The sequence below is a fragment of the Saccostrea cucullata genome, unplaced genomic scaffold (genome assembly GCF_032062105.1).
Source record: "Saccostrea cucullata isolate Sc308-1 unplaced genomic scaffold, CSIRO_AGI_Scuc_v1 ctg439, whole genome shotgun sequence".
In the NCBI taxonomy this organism is placed as follows: Eukaryota; Metazoa; Mollusca; class Bivalvia; order Ostreida; family Ostreidae; genus Saccostrea; species Saccostrea cuccullata.
In genome coordinates, this window is record NW_026928938.1 from 7,257 (window position 1) to 25,000 (window position 17,744).

General features: G+C 34.4%; 1 protein-coding gene across 1 annotated transcript; it reads right to left on the reverse strand.

Moving 5' to 3' along the window:
• Positions 1-2,677: 2,677 nt before the first annotated feature.
• On the reverse strand, positions 2,678-13,971 carry LOC134279318 (universal stress protein Slr1101-like). Its single transcript, XM_062761676.1, has 4 exons — positions 13,810-13,971; positions 12,599-12,679; positions 4,177-4,283; positions 2,678-3,709 (listed from the first exon to the last, which is right to left on the reverse strand). Exons 1-4 carry the CDS (start codon positions 13,877-13,879, stop codon positions 3,500-3,502), a joined length of 468 nt encoding a protein of 155 aa, XP_062617660.1. The 5' UTR covers positions 13,880-13,971; the 3' UTR covers positions 2,678-3,499.
• Between the last annotated feature and the right edge of the window lie 3,773 nt (positions 13,972-17,744).

Below are 17,744 nucleotides of genomic sequence, written 5' to 3' on the forward strand. Positions count from 1 at the left end.
TATGTATACATGCATTAAAAGTAATTATTATTTTCTTTATTGTTCCAACTATCTGAATGGCTCTAACTGGATCACATAATCAAGTATAAAAAGTGTTATTATTTTTCTTTACTGTACCAGCTATTTGATTGGCTCAAACTGCATGGATAACATGATCAAGTATAAAAAGTGTTACAGGCTGGATGTTTCTATTTTAAAAATTTATAAACCTGCTGTTTCTAAATTTGAAAACGTTCTTCTGGAAACAACAATAGTGCTGACATCACAATAGTCTTTATAGACTGGATGTTTCTAAAAACAGATACTGCAGCTGGTTTTCATTACTGTGATGTCATAATACAATGACATAACAATGCTTTGTATGAGAAGTTACTGGGTATTATAAAGAAGAATTTTAAGACATTTCTTATTAACTAATAAAAAATAATAAAACAATTGTAGCCTTATGATTCCATATAATCCCTCGATATATATACCTTAGAGAAAGCATATTGACCTCGCACTTCGTGCTCGGTCGATATGCTTTCTTTAAGGTTTATATATCGAGGGATTGACCTCATCAAAAGGCTATAATTGAATAATAAAGGTTTATACTTAAGTTTATCCATTTAGAGGTTTATAAAGAATTCATAGCCAGTCCCCCCCCCCCCCCCCCCCGGCCTCTTTTTCCATGTATTTTTTAAAATTTAAAGTCATTAAGTATTAAATTGAGAGCTATGTTTGTTTAAATTCTGTAATACAGATAGGAAGAACTCTAGAAAATAACTTTTTTTCGTTTTGGACATGTTTTGAGCTATTTTTTGAGTAGCGCTAATTGTATCCTTGAAATTATTTATGTGAAAATTACACAAACTTTGACTTTCAATATTTTCTAAAGTGTACATTGGCCAAGGGTAATTTTTTCATATTTTGTTAACATAGGTATTCTTAACAATAAGCATTACAATTTATTGGGTTAAAACATCCCCCCTTTTAACTAGAATAGTTTCAATTCCACTAAAAAGTGTCACTTTTTCCAAATTTTGGAACATTGCCAATTTCATGACCTATTTGCACTAAAACAAAATTAATGTCAATCATTCTGTCTATGTATTTAAAAAGAACTAACCTTTATTCTTTTACTACAAACAGAATATTTGAATAATTTTTAAAGTTGCAATTTTTTTCTCTCTTCAAATATGTCTAAAATGTTAAAAAAATACCCCAAATTTTCTTGCATAAGAGCTATTTTTAGTAACAGGCCATAAAACGTATGTGGGTTTGATTAGCTCAGTAAAAAATTGTCTGATTTCATTTTATGCATAGTAGATTTAGCTCATAAAATTTGAAGGCAATCGGAGAAACCTGCTTTCGGACTAATTTGCATGCTTTTCTCGGAGACAGGCTGTTAAGATTATAACATTGCGTGACTGTGCATACAAAATAATAAAAAAAAACATCTTTATCAGCTGTTTATATCAAAATTAAATCTGCCAGGTTGCACTTTACGTTCAGAAAATTCTAAATACTTATACAAGCCAGATAGATATAAGAATTATAAATCCGCAGTATTCTTTGTAACTATTAATCTCTGACTGTGGGCTGTCTGATGAGCATCCACAGATTTATAACTACATTGTATATATAAATATATATGCATATATTTTGTTTTTATCTCTCAAAACGTTTTTAAGTGGTCCACTTAAACAATCAAAAACTGTTTATTATAATCAATATTATATTCAATACATGTAGGTAACTTTTCAAGTTCCAAAAAAATTATGTCTTGTTAAGGTCAACTTTTTTCCCCCGTACTTTAGAGTTTTAGTAGAATAATGACGTTGCGAACGCTGTTGGTGTCAGTTTTGATAATGACGTTATTTTACGTAAAGTTCTAAAAAATTAATCTGACGTTATTTTTTGGCTAACATTTGTTATGAAGGAAAAATAAAATCCCAGTAAATAACGCAGTTCATTCGGAACGTGTAATAAAATTGTCTGCTCTTTTGCATGCATATTGCGGGAGGAAAACTTGTTCGACATCGCATTTCAAAGAACTTTACATGCTTTTTATTTAATTGAAATAAATTCAAAACAATTCTATATCATATATCAGTAGGCCCTAGGACCTGTCCTTTCTTTTCAGTAAATTGTACAATTGTAGATACTTATGGCACGCCATATTCACAAAAATTAGCTAAACATAGTTTCACGGTCGATAAACTAGGTTTATCGTTTGTAAACTATAGTTTATGGACTGTAAACTATAGTAAACAACGTTAATATATATTTTACATAACCATAGTTAACACGATAATCTACGTTTCAGAACCGTGAACTGTACTTTACACCGAACACAATCATCTGCAATTGCAGAACATAGATTATCTGATAGATTTGTAAACTACGGTTTACAACTCTTAACTGCAGTTAACGATCTGATAATACGTATATTGAAACTCCCATCCTGGATGAATACAGAATTACAGCTCTGCGTACAGGTGACTCCCTGACTCTGATACACCACAGTAAAACACCCTGCTAACAAATTGCTTCATTATCGGCAATAATTGCTATCCATTATATTCACCATTTTATAAAGTTAAACGGGATAAAAATCGCTTCACTATAAGCATCAATTCATTACAAGCGTGTTTGCTATGAGTGCGTTTTACTGTAATAGAGTACAACATTCCAATTTCTATGACTTCAGTTTATTTACTGATTACAGAGAAGATATCGAATTTTATTGGTCTTTTGATGGCATTTATCACGCATTACATGCACCAATGACATATATTTTGAAAAAAGAAATGACTGACACAACTACTAGTACATATTATTTTAAATAAACTTCCAAATATACAATGTTTTACATTTTCTTTTAATGGAATCCTTTTACTCGGTTTTGCTTTATACGATTTAACAAGAAATATACATCTGATAAAAAAAAATACTACATATGGGTACAAACTTGGGTAGCACTAAAAATACTTGAAGATTATGGCATCTCTTTGCAATGACCTTGACCTCTCCTCCCCCAGTTCTCTGTTTATGTTTGGGATTCAGCCAAAAAAACTAATCCACAACTTCACTTCAGATAAAAAAAAACACAAACATCAATCAGTGAAACCTAAGTTTGTCAAGAAAATTACAAATCCATTCAACGGTACAAAAGTCAATGCGTAAGGGAAAATGATGATGCTTATTAGGTAAGACGTCTAAAATGAACATAAAAAATTGTTCATATCTTCATAAAAATTCCTTACTTTCACAAATATTTCAAAATCTGGTTATTGATTCTATAGTTTTCAGCAGTTTAAATCAAGTATACAAAAGAGAAAGTCATTTCTTTGAAAGAGTTAACAAAAGCATTTTGGACATAATTTGCATAAGAACACCAGTGAATTGTAAGTTAAAGGGTCAAAAGTAAAAATTGAATCCATGAGAGCTACTCGTGATGACACTGGTTTCCGTGAGAATTTGAGGGTGGGAGGCCCCAGGGAGGGGTGGGTGACCTCTAGTTCTTGGGGTCATCCTTGTGTCTGACGACCAGCACGGGGACGTGAGCGTGGTGCAGAATGTAGTCGCTAACGCTGCCGAGGAAGGTACGGCGGATCTTCCCCATCCCCCGGGTCCCGGTCACGATCAGCGCAGCGTTCTCGTCCTTTGCCACCTGACAGATTACCTCCCCTGGGCTGCCTCCGATACTCTTCACCTTCCCGCCAATCTGTATGAACGGAAAAACAGACAGTTATAAACACTTTCTACAAGTGATGCATAAATATATAAATATGATTATAAAATCTATAGGTTAAATTGAACACTTCTTCAACCATAAAGTCAAATAACCACATTTCTTTTCCTCAAGAACCAAAACATTGAACCCATTAAAACTTATTCTAAAAATTTTAAACATTAAATCAACAAAAATGTCTGGACTCCAAATTTTGTTCTTATTCAATCCAAGGCCAGAGTTTTCAGATATTTGATGACATTAACAGTCCTTTTATCACTTCAGAACTTCCTTTTTCTCCATTCTTTGTCTATTTTTATTCATATCGTCACACTTTTTTTTTGGTAATGCTTTGTAGTTTGTTGCTAATAATTTCATGCACTAACAATTTTCTGCAGCTTTCACTATTTCAGACTTACCCACAATGCATCATAATTTCTACATTTTCATTGGTCACTTACCCCGTGGTCCTTCATCTGCTGACCTAGTTTCTCCAGCAATTCTTTGATTCTTTTTTCTTCCTCTTTCCACATGTCAGTCAGCACAGTAACATCTGCCATCACCATAGCTACAAACCAGAAAACAAAAGTAAATCACCATAGTAACATCTGCCATCATCATAGTTTCAAACAACAAAAGAAAAGTAAATCAACATAGTAACAATTGAAATAAGCATTGTTACAAACAGTACCATTACCAGTCAATAATATGGCATCTGTCAATACTGACATCACCATGGCTACATACAAGCGACACATATCAGTCAATCTAGCAAAAATCTGTCATCACCATAGTTACAAAAAAGACACATATCACTTAATATGTCATCATTTGTCATCACCATGGTTACATACATATCAAATGTATTTCAGTCAATATAGCAAAATCTGTCATCACCATGGTTACAAACAAGACACATGTCAGCAATATGACAACACCTGTCATCAACATAGAGCTACATTACCAAAGTTCTCAAACAAGAAAAGATGACAGTCAATTTGGAAATATCTGCTCTAGTATAGCTACAACACCATAGCTACAAAACTATAGCTACAACACCATAGCTACAGACAATAAAAACACCTCCTCTAACTACATTTCACAATATTTTTGGACTGTCAATGCTACCAAGTTACCAACAAAAAGTAGCTGATCTCCAAACCCAGCACTGCTGTAATTCTGTGCACGAGAGAAGCTAACAAGAAATAACTTTACAATGCTATTCTATTATATTTTAATTTCTGTTTATACAAATAGTGAATACAGATCTGTTACTGGTAGAACTAAGTGCGTAATTAAATCATGTTCACTGGACCAACGCCTACACTGTAGATCCATATAATTTTCCAGTGGAAGGCAAGAATAATTACTAGCAACATTTTGGGTTAAGTAAATGAATAGACTTCCACCGTCACAAAAGTTTGTTAAAAAGGAAGTCCTTGAACTGAAAAATCTTAAGTTTTGTTACAAAATTCATGTGACACTTGTATAGAGCAATCTTATTGTACTTAAACAGCAGGTTTACTGTATATATATATACAAAGTGACTGTTTACAACTTCACACTTCAGTTAACATTGTAAATGTACACATTAGTGCAGAGCTGTCTATGACAGAATACATTATAAACAGGTGTAAGGTACAAAACAATGTGGTATTTAAACAGCCGTGATGCATATATACAGTAAACAATTTCATGTTTTTTTTCCTCCTCAAAATGTATGTTTTATGTAAAGTAAAACAAATTTCAATTTATAATAAATCAAATTTATCAGAAATTCTTTCAAAAAGTTGGCACGACTGTTACAAAATGTCTTAGCATTCTTCATTTTTTGTTTGTTAAAATGACAGAATTTGAAGCACTGTGTCAACAGCCATTTATTCTTTATATCAAGAACATCAGAATTGTACTCAGATTGTGTCAATTTTTTGGAAATTATTCAATTGATACAATACAATGTGAAATGCAGGATTTCAGAAGGATTTAGAAACCTGTCAAAACCAAAATATTCCATGCACTTCATTTTTGGTACATTGAAAAAAAAGATAAGATTTTATATTAATTTATAATACTATAAAGTTATGTGTCTCAAACTGAGCAACATTTCAGTTCATTCCTAATGGCTCCATAATTCACACCACAAGTAAATACCATTAAAATGACACGATTCTCAAAATAGGCATAATAAAAGTGAAAAACCATTATCATGATAATATGGAAGAAAGTCAATAAGTGTCTCTACAACAAACATAATTGAAGCATATTTGATGGGAAAACTGATGAATTCAATTCAGAGTTTGTTTTATTTTGCTTTTTTACACAGATGCACTATCTGCTCTATCATGTGAAAGACAGCTACCATTCCTATTTTCAGTAAAATATTTCAATTTTTCAGTAGTCCTAGAGTCAAATTCTTGTTAGAATTTTAAAGAACAAATACAGTAAGTCCCTCCTTATCCCTGTGTAAGAGGACAGTGTACGATCTTACAAACACTGCTGAGTGGGAATACCTATATCGCTGTGACACACAAAGATAGCGCTGTGTACACATATTTTCTAAGGTCAATCTCCGACAATCTCAGCCACTCGAGGATTGCAGTGTCATAGTAAACCTTACTTATAAAAAATTATCGTAAACATAAATTTTTTTCCTACCCATTGGAAATGTTTTTTAAAAGTAAAATTGGGAAAAATAGCATCAAAAGAGAAAAAACGGAATTTTCTGTTATCAACAAATGTCAATTTATTTTTATGTTAATTCTAATCTCATTGACTATTATTCTGCATCTTAAAGAATAAACAACTAGCAATCACTGTTTTACATATCCATCTTATATTTTTAGGCTGCTTTGTGCTTTGAAGTTATCAATTATGTTTGGCTATCTACAACTGTCACACCTCTCTCCACATCACAACTGTGACTGAGTGTGTTAGCGCTATGACATGGCAGCTCCACCTCTGACTATATAACTTGATTGCTCTTTTGTTACTAAGGTTCTAGTTTTAAGATTTGTTGAGCTTTTATATAACACGTCGCTTAATCAAAAGGTTGAATCCTTTGTTCTCTAAATTTCCGTTTTTAAGTGAAATTTTAGTTTAAAGTTTTTAATTTTAAGTTCACTGAACCGTGACTGTATTGCTTTTTATAGGTACGAGCTATCTTTCTCGCTGTTTGAATTGTGTTGCCAAGTCGCTCCACAAATTGTTTTACTCAACTTTTCTACTTTGACTCTATTGGGATTTTACCGGTACGAGCTATCTTTCTTTTTGCTCAGATTGTGTTGTCAAGTCGCTCCACAAATGTTCCTACTGAGCTAAATATACTTTGACTTCAGTACGATTCCCTGTACGAACTATCTCTCTATTTGGTTGGATTGTGTTGACAAGTCACTCCACATTTTTTCGTACTCAATTAATATAGTTTCTGCACGATGTGTATTGTAAGGCCAAACACTGTTGGTGTGTCGGGTCGTGCCAAACATTTTCGAGTTAGAAGGGGCACGAAGGGTGGACGCAGGTTCATAAGACGTATCCACACTGTCTGTGTTGGGCGGCTGAGCTATGTGGAACATCAACTTGGGGTTAATAGAAATAATTTAGTGTACATCTTCAATGATACTCTCAACAATTCCTGTTCTATCGCAAAAGTTCCAAATGAAACATGTGGGACCTTCCCTATTCCAACATTGATTCAACACAGGACAAAGAGAATTGACAATACAAGCTGTCGAGATGGTTCGAATCTTTTGAAAATTGAAACAAGTAGAGTTCCAATAGCCAACTCGTCAGGAACTCTTTCACTATGTACTCTCAATTGTAGATCTTCAAGAAATAAATCAGTATCCATAAATGATTACATTCAGTCAAATAACATCGATCTCATGGTGCTGACTGAAACATGGCTAGGATCAGACACAGATAACGCCATTTTGTCTGAACTAACACCAAACGGATATAATTTCATAAATAAACCAAGGGTAGATCGAAGGGGTGGAGGCCTGGCGATTATTCACGAAAAACAGGTTAGTGTGAAACCTGCGAACAAAGATGCCAAATACACTCATTTTGAACATCTAGAGTGCTCTGTTGGAGTCAAAAACAACTTTATTCGCATCGCTGTTATATATCGCCCACCACCATCTAAATCAAATAAATTCAAGAATTCCGTTTTCTTTGAAGAATGGACCAACTATCTGGACAGTCTCGTGTTAATCCCTGGTGAGTTACTTATCACAGGTGATCTTAATTTCCATCTTGATGATCCCAACGACAAAGATGCTAGAACATTTACAGAGTTGCTAACAGAACATGGATTAAAGCAGCATATTTCCGATGCAACACATCGTCTTGGTCATACGTTAGATGTGTTGATAACCAGAGAAGATAGTTCTATATTACAGGGAACGCCATTTGTAGCAGATCCTGGTATATGTGACAACAATGGAAACAGAAGTGGTGACCACCTCGCAATTCGCACTTTACTGCGTCTGTCCAAAGCTCCGAGAGAGAGAAGAACGGTAACCTTTCGGAAAATTCATGACATCAACATAGAGAATTTCAGAAACGATCTTGATTTTTCAAACGTGACTTACAAGGAAGCATCTGTTGAAAAGCTTATCATTCACTACAATAGAGTTCTTACTGCTACCATCGATGTTCATGCCCCTCTGAAATCAAAGGAGATTGTTATACGACCGAATACTCCTTGGTTTACGGATGATCTTTATTCTGCTAAGAGAGATCGCCGAAGGGCTGAACGAACTATGAGACGAACAAACCTAGCAGTCCACAAGGACATTTTCAATCAGAAATGTATGCAGGTTACAAAACTCATACAACACTGTAAAAGTCAGTTTTATATAAACAAAATTCAGGAAATTGGCAGCGACTCGAAACAGCTTTTTAAACTTACCAACAATCTCATGGGAAACACAAATTTATCAGTCCTGCCAGAGCATGACAGCGAAATCGATCTCGCATCCAAATTTGGTGAATTTTTTATCGGTAAAATTCAGAAAATCAGAGAAAAGCTTTGCTCCTTGACCAAGTCTCCTACTATGGAAGTTGTCCTTCGAGCTGACATCAAGTTTGATGGCATTCCTCTGGAAGCGTTTGAACCAGTGTCGATTGCTGAGGTATGTGACATTATCGGCGATGCACCAACGAAGTCGTGCGAGTTAGATCCAATACCCACAAATGTTTTGAAACAATGTTTGGAGAGTCTTTTACCAATCATCACTGAAATTATCAACAAATCCTTCTCAGAAGCGTCAGTACCATTGGATTTCAAAAAGGCCATAGTACGTCCCTTGATTAAGCGTCAAGGACTTGACAAAGATGAATTCAAAAATTACAGACCTGTTTCAAATTTGCCTTTTTTATCTAAAGTATTAGAAAAAGCGGTGGCATCTCGACTCGAAAAACACCTAAACGCTTACCAGCTTCATGATAACGTGCAGTCGGCCTACCGAAGTAGTCACTCTACAGAAACTGCCCTGCTACGGGTGCACCATGATATTACCTCTGCACTGGATAAGAATTCATGCGTTGCTCTCGTAATGCTAGATCTCTCGGCTGCATTCGATGTGATTGATCATGATATACTAATCAGTCGCATCGAATACGCGTTTGGTATCACAGGATCGGCGCTTTCATGGATAAAGTCTTATTTATCTGGTCGAAGTCAACAAATTGCTGTAGGTTCGACATTCTCGAGAGAGTTCTTACTCCAGTTTGGTGTACCACAAGGGTCTGTTTTAGGACCTCGTCTATATTGTATGTTCTCCAAACCCATCGGAGAAATTTGCCGGAGACATAACATGTATTACCATTGTTATGCTGATGACACACAGGTTTACCTGATTATTAACCCGAAGGACAGTTGGGACGACATTGCGAATAGACTTGAACGGTGTCTGTCTGATATACAAGACTGGATGCAAAACAACATCCTTAAGTTAAACCAGGATAAGACTGAACTCATCATCTTTACACCGAAACGTATGGCAAATGAATTTACAGGACGTAAACTCGCTTTTGGTGGATCAGTCATCAGTAATGCTTCCTGTGTTAAAAATCTCGGGGTATTTTTCGACAGCAAATTAAGCATGGACTGTCAAATCAATTCGGTTACAAGATCCTGTTATTTCCATCTTCGTAACATCGGTAGAATAAGATCACTCATAACAGAGGATGCTTGCAGGACACTTGTTAGATCTTTAGTGACATCTAGACTTGATTATGGCAATGCACTATTGTTTGGCCTCAATGCCACATCCTTGCAAAAGTTGCAGAAAGTTCAGAACACTGCAGCCAGACTGGTGACACGTTTGAGAAAACATGAACATATAACACCAATTCTCATAACTCTTCACTGGCTACCTGTGGCATACCGTGCACAATATAAAATTCTGTTGTACACTTTCAAGGCCTTACAGAAGCTAGCCCCGAAATACATCCAGGAACTTGTTCAGTTTTATCGCCCACAACGTTCACTACGGTCTGCGGATTCACTGAGCCTTGTTAAACCACGCACTCGAAGTAAGATGTATGGAGATAGAAGGTTTGATGTATCTTCAGCCACCCTGTGGAACTGCCTCCCGCTGGATCTTAGGAAAGAACAGTCACTTGAAGTTTTTAAAAGAAATCTAAAAACACATCTTTTTAGACTCGCCTTTAGTTTATAAGGCTCTAGTCACAATGGAGCATCCAGTTGGTTTTATTTTATTAAAAAAAAAAAAAAAAAAAAAATGCCCTATGATTTTACCTTTTTGCTATTTTATATTGTACCCGTCCTTTGTTTTATATTGTAATTGTTTTCTACGTGTAAAGCGCTTTAGAGTAATTCCATAATTATATAGGGCGCTATATAAAAGTAGAATAATAATAATAATAATAATCTCTTACTAATTAAAAGGAAGTGGAAAACTGACACAACTCATTCAATGTTTCTAAGATGTCACTTTAGTTTGTTCCTCTACAGATGAATTGGAAACTTTTAGTCTCAAAATTGGGAAAGTTGAAATGTTTGGGCATTGGAGGGGGGTTGTTGTTTTATTTCAGGTGTTGATTATTACTAGTCTAAAACAATAACACAAGCTTCTACACATTAACTACTTATGTACACAGCAAGTGTTCAGTTCTCCCATATGCTGTTCTGTACTTGGTTGGTTTAATAGCAATCAAATTCTTATGAATATACAGTGCATACAATATTAATACATTTATACATCTGCTCGTATAGACAGCTGCAGATGCAAGGAGTCCTGTTTTACTATGAAACAACTTCTAGATCTATTGTTAACAATTATATATATATATGTGGGTATTTCTTCCTTAACTTTTACAACTCTCACAGTAATTTAGCAACGTATGTGTGGAATTAAATGTCTGGCCTATCCCTACTGTATGTGTCTACACAGTGATGGTCTCGACACAGTGATGTAATGGAATACAATTGTGTGACTGTGCATTCAGAATGTATAAATTTAAAAAAGTAATGTCATCTCTATCTCGAAACTTTAATCTGCCAGGTTGCATATTTTTCCATTCATACTTCACAGTAAACATTCCTTAACATGGTAAAGGAAACTTGGTGTGCATCAATAATCTGTTAAGAGTTGAATATTTTTAGTCAGTGGACCAACGCAAACCACTTCATTCCACCATGTTCCACAGTGCCATTTTAAAATATATCATGTTATCATTGTGAACTACCAAATGCAAATGTCACACATCTAAGTTCTAACATTCTATAGTGAGTCACGTCAAAAATGCATTTTGTTGATTTGACTCAATTAGTAAATCGGAGTACATGGTATTTCATGCTTAAAGACCTCATCATCTTTATAAGAATATTTAGGTTCTTTATACTATATACCAAAATAACCTAAAAGCTTACAGTTATACAAAAACACTTCCATGCAGGAAGGTAAAATTTCCTGGTGAGATTTTTTTCGTACACAGAGTTGTTTAACAATTGTACAGCTCTTCACATATTTATCTCAGCATTTTATTGGACTACCATTATAAAATTGAAAACGAGAATGACTGTACTGGATGCTAGAGCTCTACCGAAAAACTCTCCATTCTAATAGATGTCGATAGAAGGGGCGATCATATCTTAAAACTGTATTAAAAAAAAGCTTTTCAGAAAATATTATGCAATTTACATGATTAAAAGGGGGGATTCTGACCTAATTTTCCCAAAAGGAAAAAGTTACTTTTCACCAGTAGTTAAAACAACATTGCAATCTCTCTACATCTCTAGCTCTCTCTCTATAAAATGAATACTGGCTGCATTTCGGAGTTTACAAAGTCTACTGTAATGTGGAATTACATAACATTGAATGGATAGGGTTGTGCATACATCAACATGTATACTGTATGTTTGATATCTTCCACTAATAATAATGAATTTTCTCTTTTGATGATCAAGAAATTCATTTGCATTAAGACAAATCTTAGGCATGTTACCGTAATATAAATTAAATAGTCAACCACTTTTTACAACAACAAAAATGCTTTGAGTTGTTGCAAATGCAGATCTGCAAAAAGTGTGAAGTATACTTTCATTAAGAAAAAATTTCTTCATGTTTTAACTGTTTACTTTGAATGGCTCTAGGTTCTATCCTCACCATGGGGCTGACATATACTTACTAAGTGCTGGTTGAAACGAGTTTGATATGGGGAATAATCAATGGGATTTATCAAGATTAGTACACATAGCTGAGAATTGATTAGACAACTGAAATGGGTCTGATATAAAGGATACGTTAACTACATGAACTAGCAGACAGTAAACTTACATAATTGGACAACTGAAATGGGTCTGATATAAAGATATATATTAACATGATTAACTCTGGGATATATTAAACTTACGTGACTGAACCACTGTGTGGTATTCTGGACAGTGAACAAAGATCACATGATCCCCCTTGTGGTACGCATTCTTCATGTACCCTACAAAACACAAGTCATACGTTATCACATATCATCATGATCATATCAATTAAATTGTAATATTTACATTTGCTGTGTTTTTCTATTAAGCCAACTGTGAAATTGAAAAATGCACAAATGAAGGTCACGAGGAGGAAGTGTTTTGTATTTGGTGTGATTTTATCTTTTTAATCCTGCTGGAATAATCAACATGGATCAATGAATGTGACCAGGCACTCAAAACCAACACCAACCACAATCTCGCTATTTTCCCATTCATCTTCTAATAATATCTTCATTGATTTTGTGGCTGATGGTTGCAGGGATTTTACATTTTATAATGAGCCAATGTTCAATTAAAAAAAATCAATAGGTTTGATTCCAGTTATCAACAATTCTTAAGGAAAAACACAATGTGGTTAAAACCTATACATAGCTCTCTACATCCATTTGCAATGTTCATCCCCCCTGGCCCACCCCCAGGGTGGGGTTTAGTTCAAAAATGCTTTAGGGTGCAGATCAAACATACTCAAGAAATCGATAAGATTATATACTTGTATTTTTTAACAGCGCGACAATAATCATGATAATGTCTGTAAACTCTGCATCATATGTTCCGTTAGAAAGTTTTTCTGTCATCCCCACTCTGTACACATCACCCCCTCCAGAGGTTACCCACCGCGGGGATAAGGAGAGAGGAATGACCAAATAATTCGATTTCGTTCACGGACTGAGAAATAAAATTTTCTCACAATCATTCTCCCGGTGTGATGGTCGTAAATAATTGAGGACGGAGAGCCAGCACACGATTATCACGACTAAACTATGCTTACAGAGAAATGGGTCAATAACTTTAAAATCTGGATAACCAAGGGTTGGAATTTATATGCACGTATGCAGCTCTCCACTATTCACGGTCACGCATGACCTATTTCATAACGAAAGTTAACCTTTCAGTGTCGCTAATATTTAACGATAAACTTCTAATACCATATACCATTTATACATATATTTCAATATTCTAAAGTTAAAACTGTAGATACAGCTAGGCCCTAGGTACAATGATTTGGTTGTATCGACCAACCACGCACATTCAGTCAAGTGCATGTTGGGTGCGAATAAGACAACATTTACACAAATAAAGCACTTACAGTCAAAGGCGAAATCGGAATTCTCACTTCCGTCCATCGCTACTACTACTGTCCTCTCTGATTCCGCCATAATTTCGGTTGTTTCTAAAGACGAAGAAAAAGTTGTTGGCCTAAAACCGGCTTGATTCGACGTTGGCGAGGTTGTTCGATATACTGCTCTGTTGGAAGCTTCTCGAAATGTTCCGAATACAGACCGCCAGATGTAATCCGAATGGAGTACAAAGGTAAAGTGAGGTCATTTCACACCACGGAATATTTAGGTCTTTGCCTTTCAAGTTTGATAAATAAAATCAATTTGAAATACATTATTAATCAATAATCTACCGTTAATTTTTATACTTAATATTTTCAAATTTATCTTTTTTTAAGATGAGTATTTTATTTGTTACAGCATGTACAGATTGCTATTTTACCCGGGAGGTTGGAACCCCCCCCCCCTCTTTCCATTGTCATATTCTCGGTGGGTAAGGCTTGACCCAATCCCTTGTCTTGATCATACTGTCAGAAAATAATTCATCCGCACCTGAACCTCGTGATGCAGTAAATCTTATCAAATGTTTTAGAGAATTTTTGCAAAGCTCTGACAATATATTGATAAGATTAGATCTATATATTATAATTTTGACTTTATACTGAGACCAATTGATTTAATGAAAGTGTACATGTACCTATTTTGAGATGGGGTAAACAAAAATCACATTTCTAGTTTACAGAATGATCCATGATGATGTGCAATAATTTTATCATATACATATAATCCTATTAAAATTACCTAAGTGGGACCATTATTAAATTATAAATAGGGACTTTATTATGATGTGGCTCTTTTCACAAATTAAAAAAAAAATCTTCCGACTAAGATAAAGAGTTGACAACTATGTATTTCTTTTAATGAATACATTTAATTTCTTCCGATGAATATTTTACAATATTATCAAATATAATGGAAATAGAAGACTTTTTGTCCTGTTACGCACAGCCTATATATACTTCTGAAGAAAAAGAAACTGAAGTCGAAAGATTTTTTTGTGAAAAATGCTACAGCTAGTTTCCACTACACTGTGTGAATGATATGGATAATTATAGTCCATAGGCGTCGGAACCAGGGGGGGGGGGGGGGGTCTTAGCCCCCAACCCCACTTTTTTTGCAAAGATAGACACGATAAAGATAAGGGCGTAGGTTTATAGCCTCCCCCTTTTTTACCAACACTCACAGAATTTGAATTCTAATTTTAAGAAGGTCAAGTGATGGGTTTTTTTCAGGTTTTATTTTTTTTTTCTCTTTCAATTAGCCCTCCCCCCCCCCCCTTCATTTTACTTCCGACGCCAAATTATTAATAATGTTGTAAATCAAGGGTACAAACCTTTTATTCCGAAGAAAACAAAATGTTCTATAAATATGGAAAACGAAATTAATATACTGATGAACAGAAATCGATGTAATAGGGTATAGCGATACATGGATTAGGGATACAAAAGTTTACTTTAATATTAAGTAAAATACCCGGGATTTTCAGTGCCCAGGCAGTGGCGGATGAAAGAAAGGAGGGGGGGGGGGGCTAAACTCATAGTTTTGTCGAGAAAAAAATGTCTTATCGGTATTCCTTATTTTTACCTTACAATCTCTGAATTCCAGGATAAGAGAATCACTTCCGAGAAGCATTAAACAAAGGGTATCAGTTCAGTGCTTACAAAAGCAAAATGTAAGGTTTCGTTTTTCATAAAAACCGAAAATTTATCAAGTTGTTTTTGATGATTTTAAAAGCTGTGGATGCATGCACTCGATCATGCAGATAAAAGAGAACACAGAGATATAGATTAGTAAATAGCTTAATTGTTGAGACAGTGCATATTATCTTGTCAAAAAAAAAGAAAGACGTACTTTCTCTTTACCCACGGATGATCGAGATATTCTGCAAAGCTTTGTGTAGCGATCTAGTTGCATGGATCTAATTTTAATTATAAGATTGAGAGATTTCGTATAAAAGTACAACACAGAGAAGATTATAATGAAGATGAATTTCAATTTCTGCTGTTCTACTTCTTCCTATACTGGTACAGTACAGGGTCTTATAGACGTCATCTCACTTTACAAAATTTACTTTCACATATTTAGCTGTCACAAAACAACTATAATAAAAGGTTAACTTTTCAGAAAATAAGAAAAAATAAGATTTTTCCCTAGGAAAAACATCACATTTTTATGATACATTTGTATACTTTACTTCAATAGCCACTGGGCAGAAATACTGAAAATAACAAAGTTAACTCATTTATTTATTTTTTTTTAAATTGCCATATATTTCGAAATAATTTCATAATTTTTGTACAAATGATTATACGATTAATATGCATAACCTTACATTCTAGAATATTGCATAAAGGATGACTGCACTTAAGGAAACTTAGAAATTGCGACATAATCAATTTTAAAAATGGGCATTTTTCTTTTTAAGGTAGACATGGTAAATGTCTTAACTGCAACTTTGTGTAATTACGTTAATTAAAAGTTCGTATTAACAAAGTTCGAAGTCGTTTTTATAGGGAGGGGTCATCGCATATTCTGGAATCTCCATAGGATAATGAGTACGCCCACCTTTTTACAGGCTTCATGCATAGTCAGCGCATGTTTGTCTATTGTTCTCCTTTTTATGGTAGTTGTATATTTACATATATTACCTCATATTAAAAGGAGATCAATAGACAAACATGCGCTCATGGTTAAAAAGAAAAAAAACTGTTCTCGTGTGTTCACTTTCTCTATAGTTAACAGGTCATTTTGACCACGTTGTTACCTGTTGAATATTATAATTAACCACGTGATTTCTATACCCAGGTAGCTCTGTGAATACTAAGGGTATATTCGATTAAGCGACACGGGTTACACGAGTCACTAGAGTTGTAAATAAAACAACCTATCTTCGACACGGGTGATCAACCCGTGTTACGCGAGTATACTCCTCAGTTTACCTGGAGTAACAGGTAAAAAAAATGGCGGGAGGTGAAGTCGCATTGTTAATGCGAAAACTGTTTCTGCATAAATATGTCAGTGTTTGTATTAGAAATTTACAACGTCAATGAAAAAAGTCTGCAATATAATTTTGACACCCCCTTTTTATTTTTTTTTTAGTTTTAGGTCAACGTCTTAAAATTACTGTTGTTTTAATTGACAGTTTTTTAAAAATATTTTTTTTAAATAAAGAAATTAATCCAGCCTTTTTTTTGTCTGCCTATAATTATTGCCCGAACCTCTAGATCCTGTTTTACAAATGAACTTACGACTAAAACCAAAAACTTATGTTGATTATAAATTTTTGAAAATTAACTGTTTTGGAAATTGTTACCATTAAACATTCTAAATTCTTTTCAAGAAGAATAAAATCGCAAATAATTTTTGGACTTTGTGATATGCACCTAAACACCGGTCTTAAGACCTCCGAATCACAATACATATTACCCCCCCCCCCAAAAAAAAAGGAAAGGAAAGGAAAAATTGTGATATACTAGTACTGCGCGGGGTATATCGATAAAATCACATATCCTTTGTAATAGATTTATTTTTATTTATTATTTATTTTGAATTCTTATTACTTTTTAGTTTATTTATGTTTGCTTGTCAAAAAATTCTGAGACTTAACATCTGTGATATTTAATGCCCCCCCCCCCCCTTTGAAAAAAAAATATTGGATTTCTGCGCTTACATTATCCCCTATAACTTTTTAAAAATTAATTTAGGTCCTCACTAACAAATTAATACTATTAATACTAATTCATTCCTACTATAGCTATATATTTTTGTCCCTGCACAAAGCCGTACTAAGGAATTGGCAAGGTTTGATTTTTTTTTTATTATTTCTGATGCCATGGGAACAGGGGTCCATAGCAACTAATGAAATAATCACCGGTTTCAGTTTGCAGACGCATTCCTGCATGAC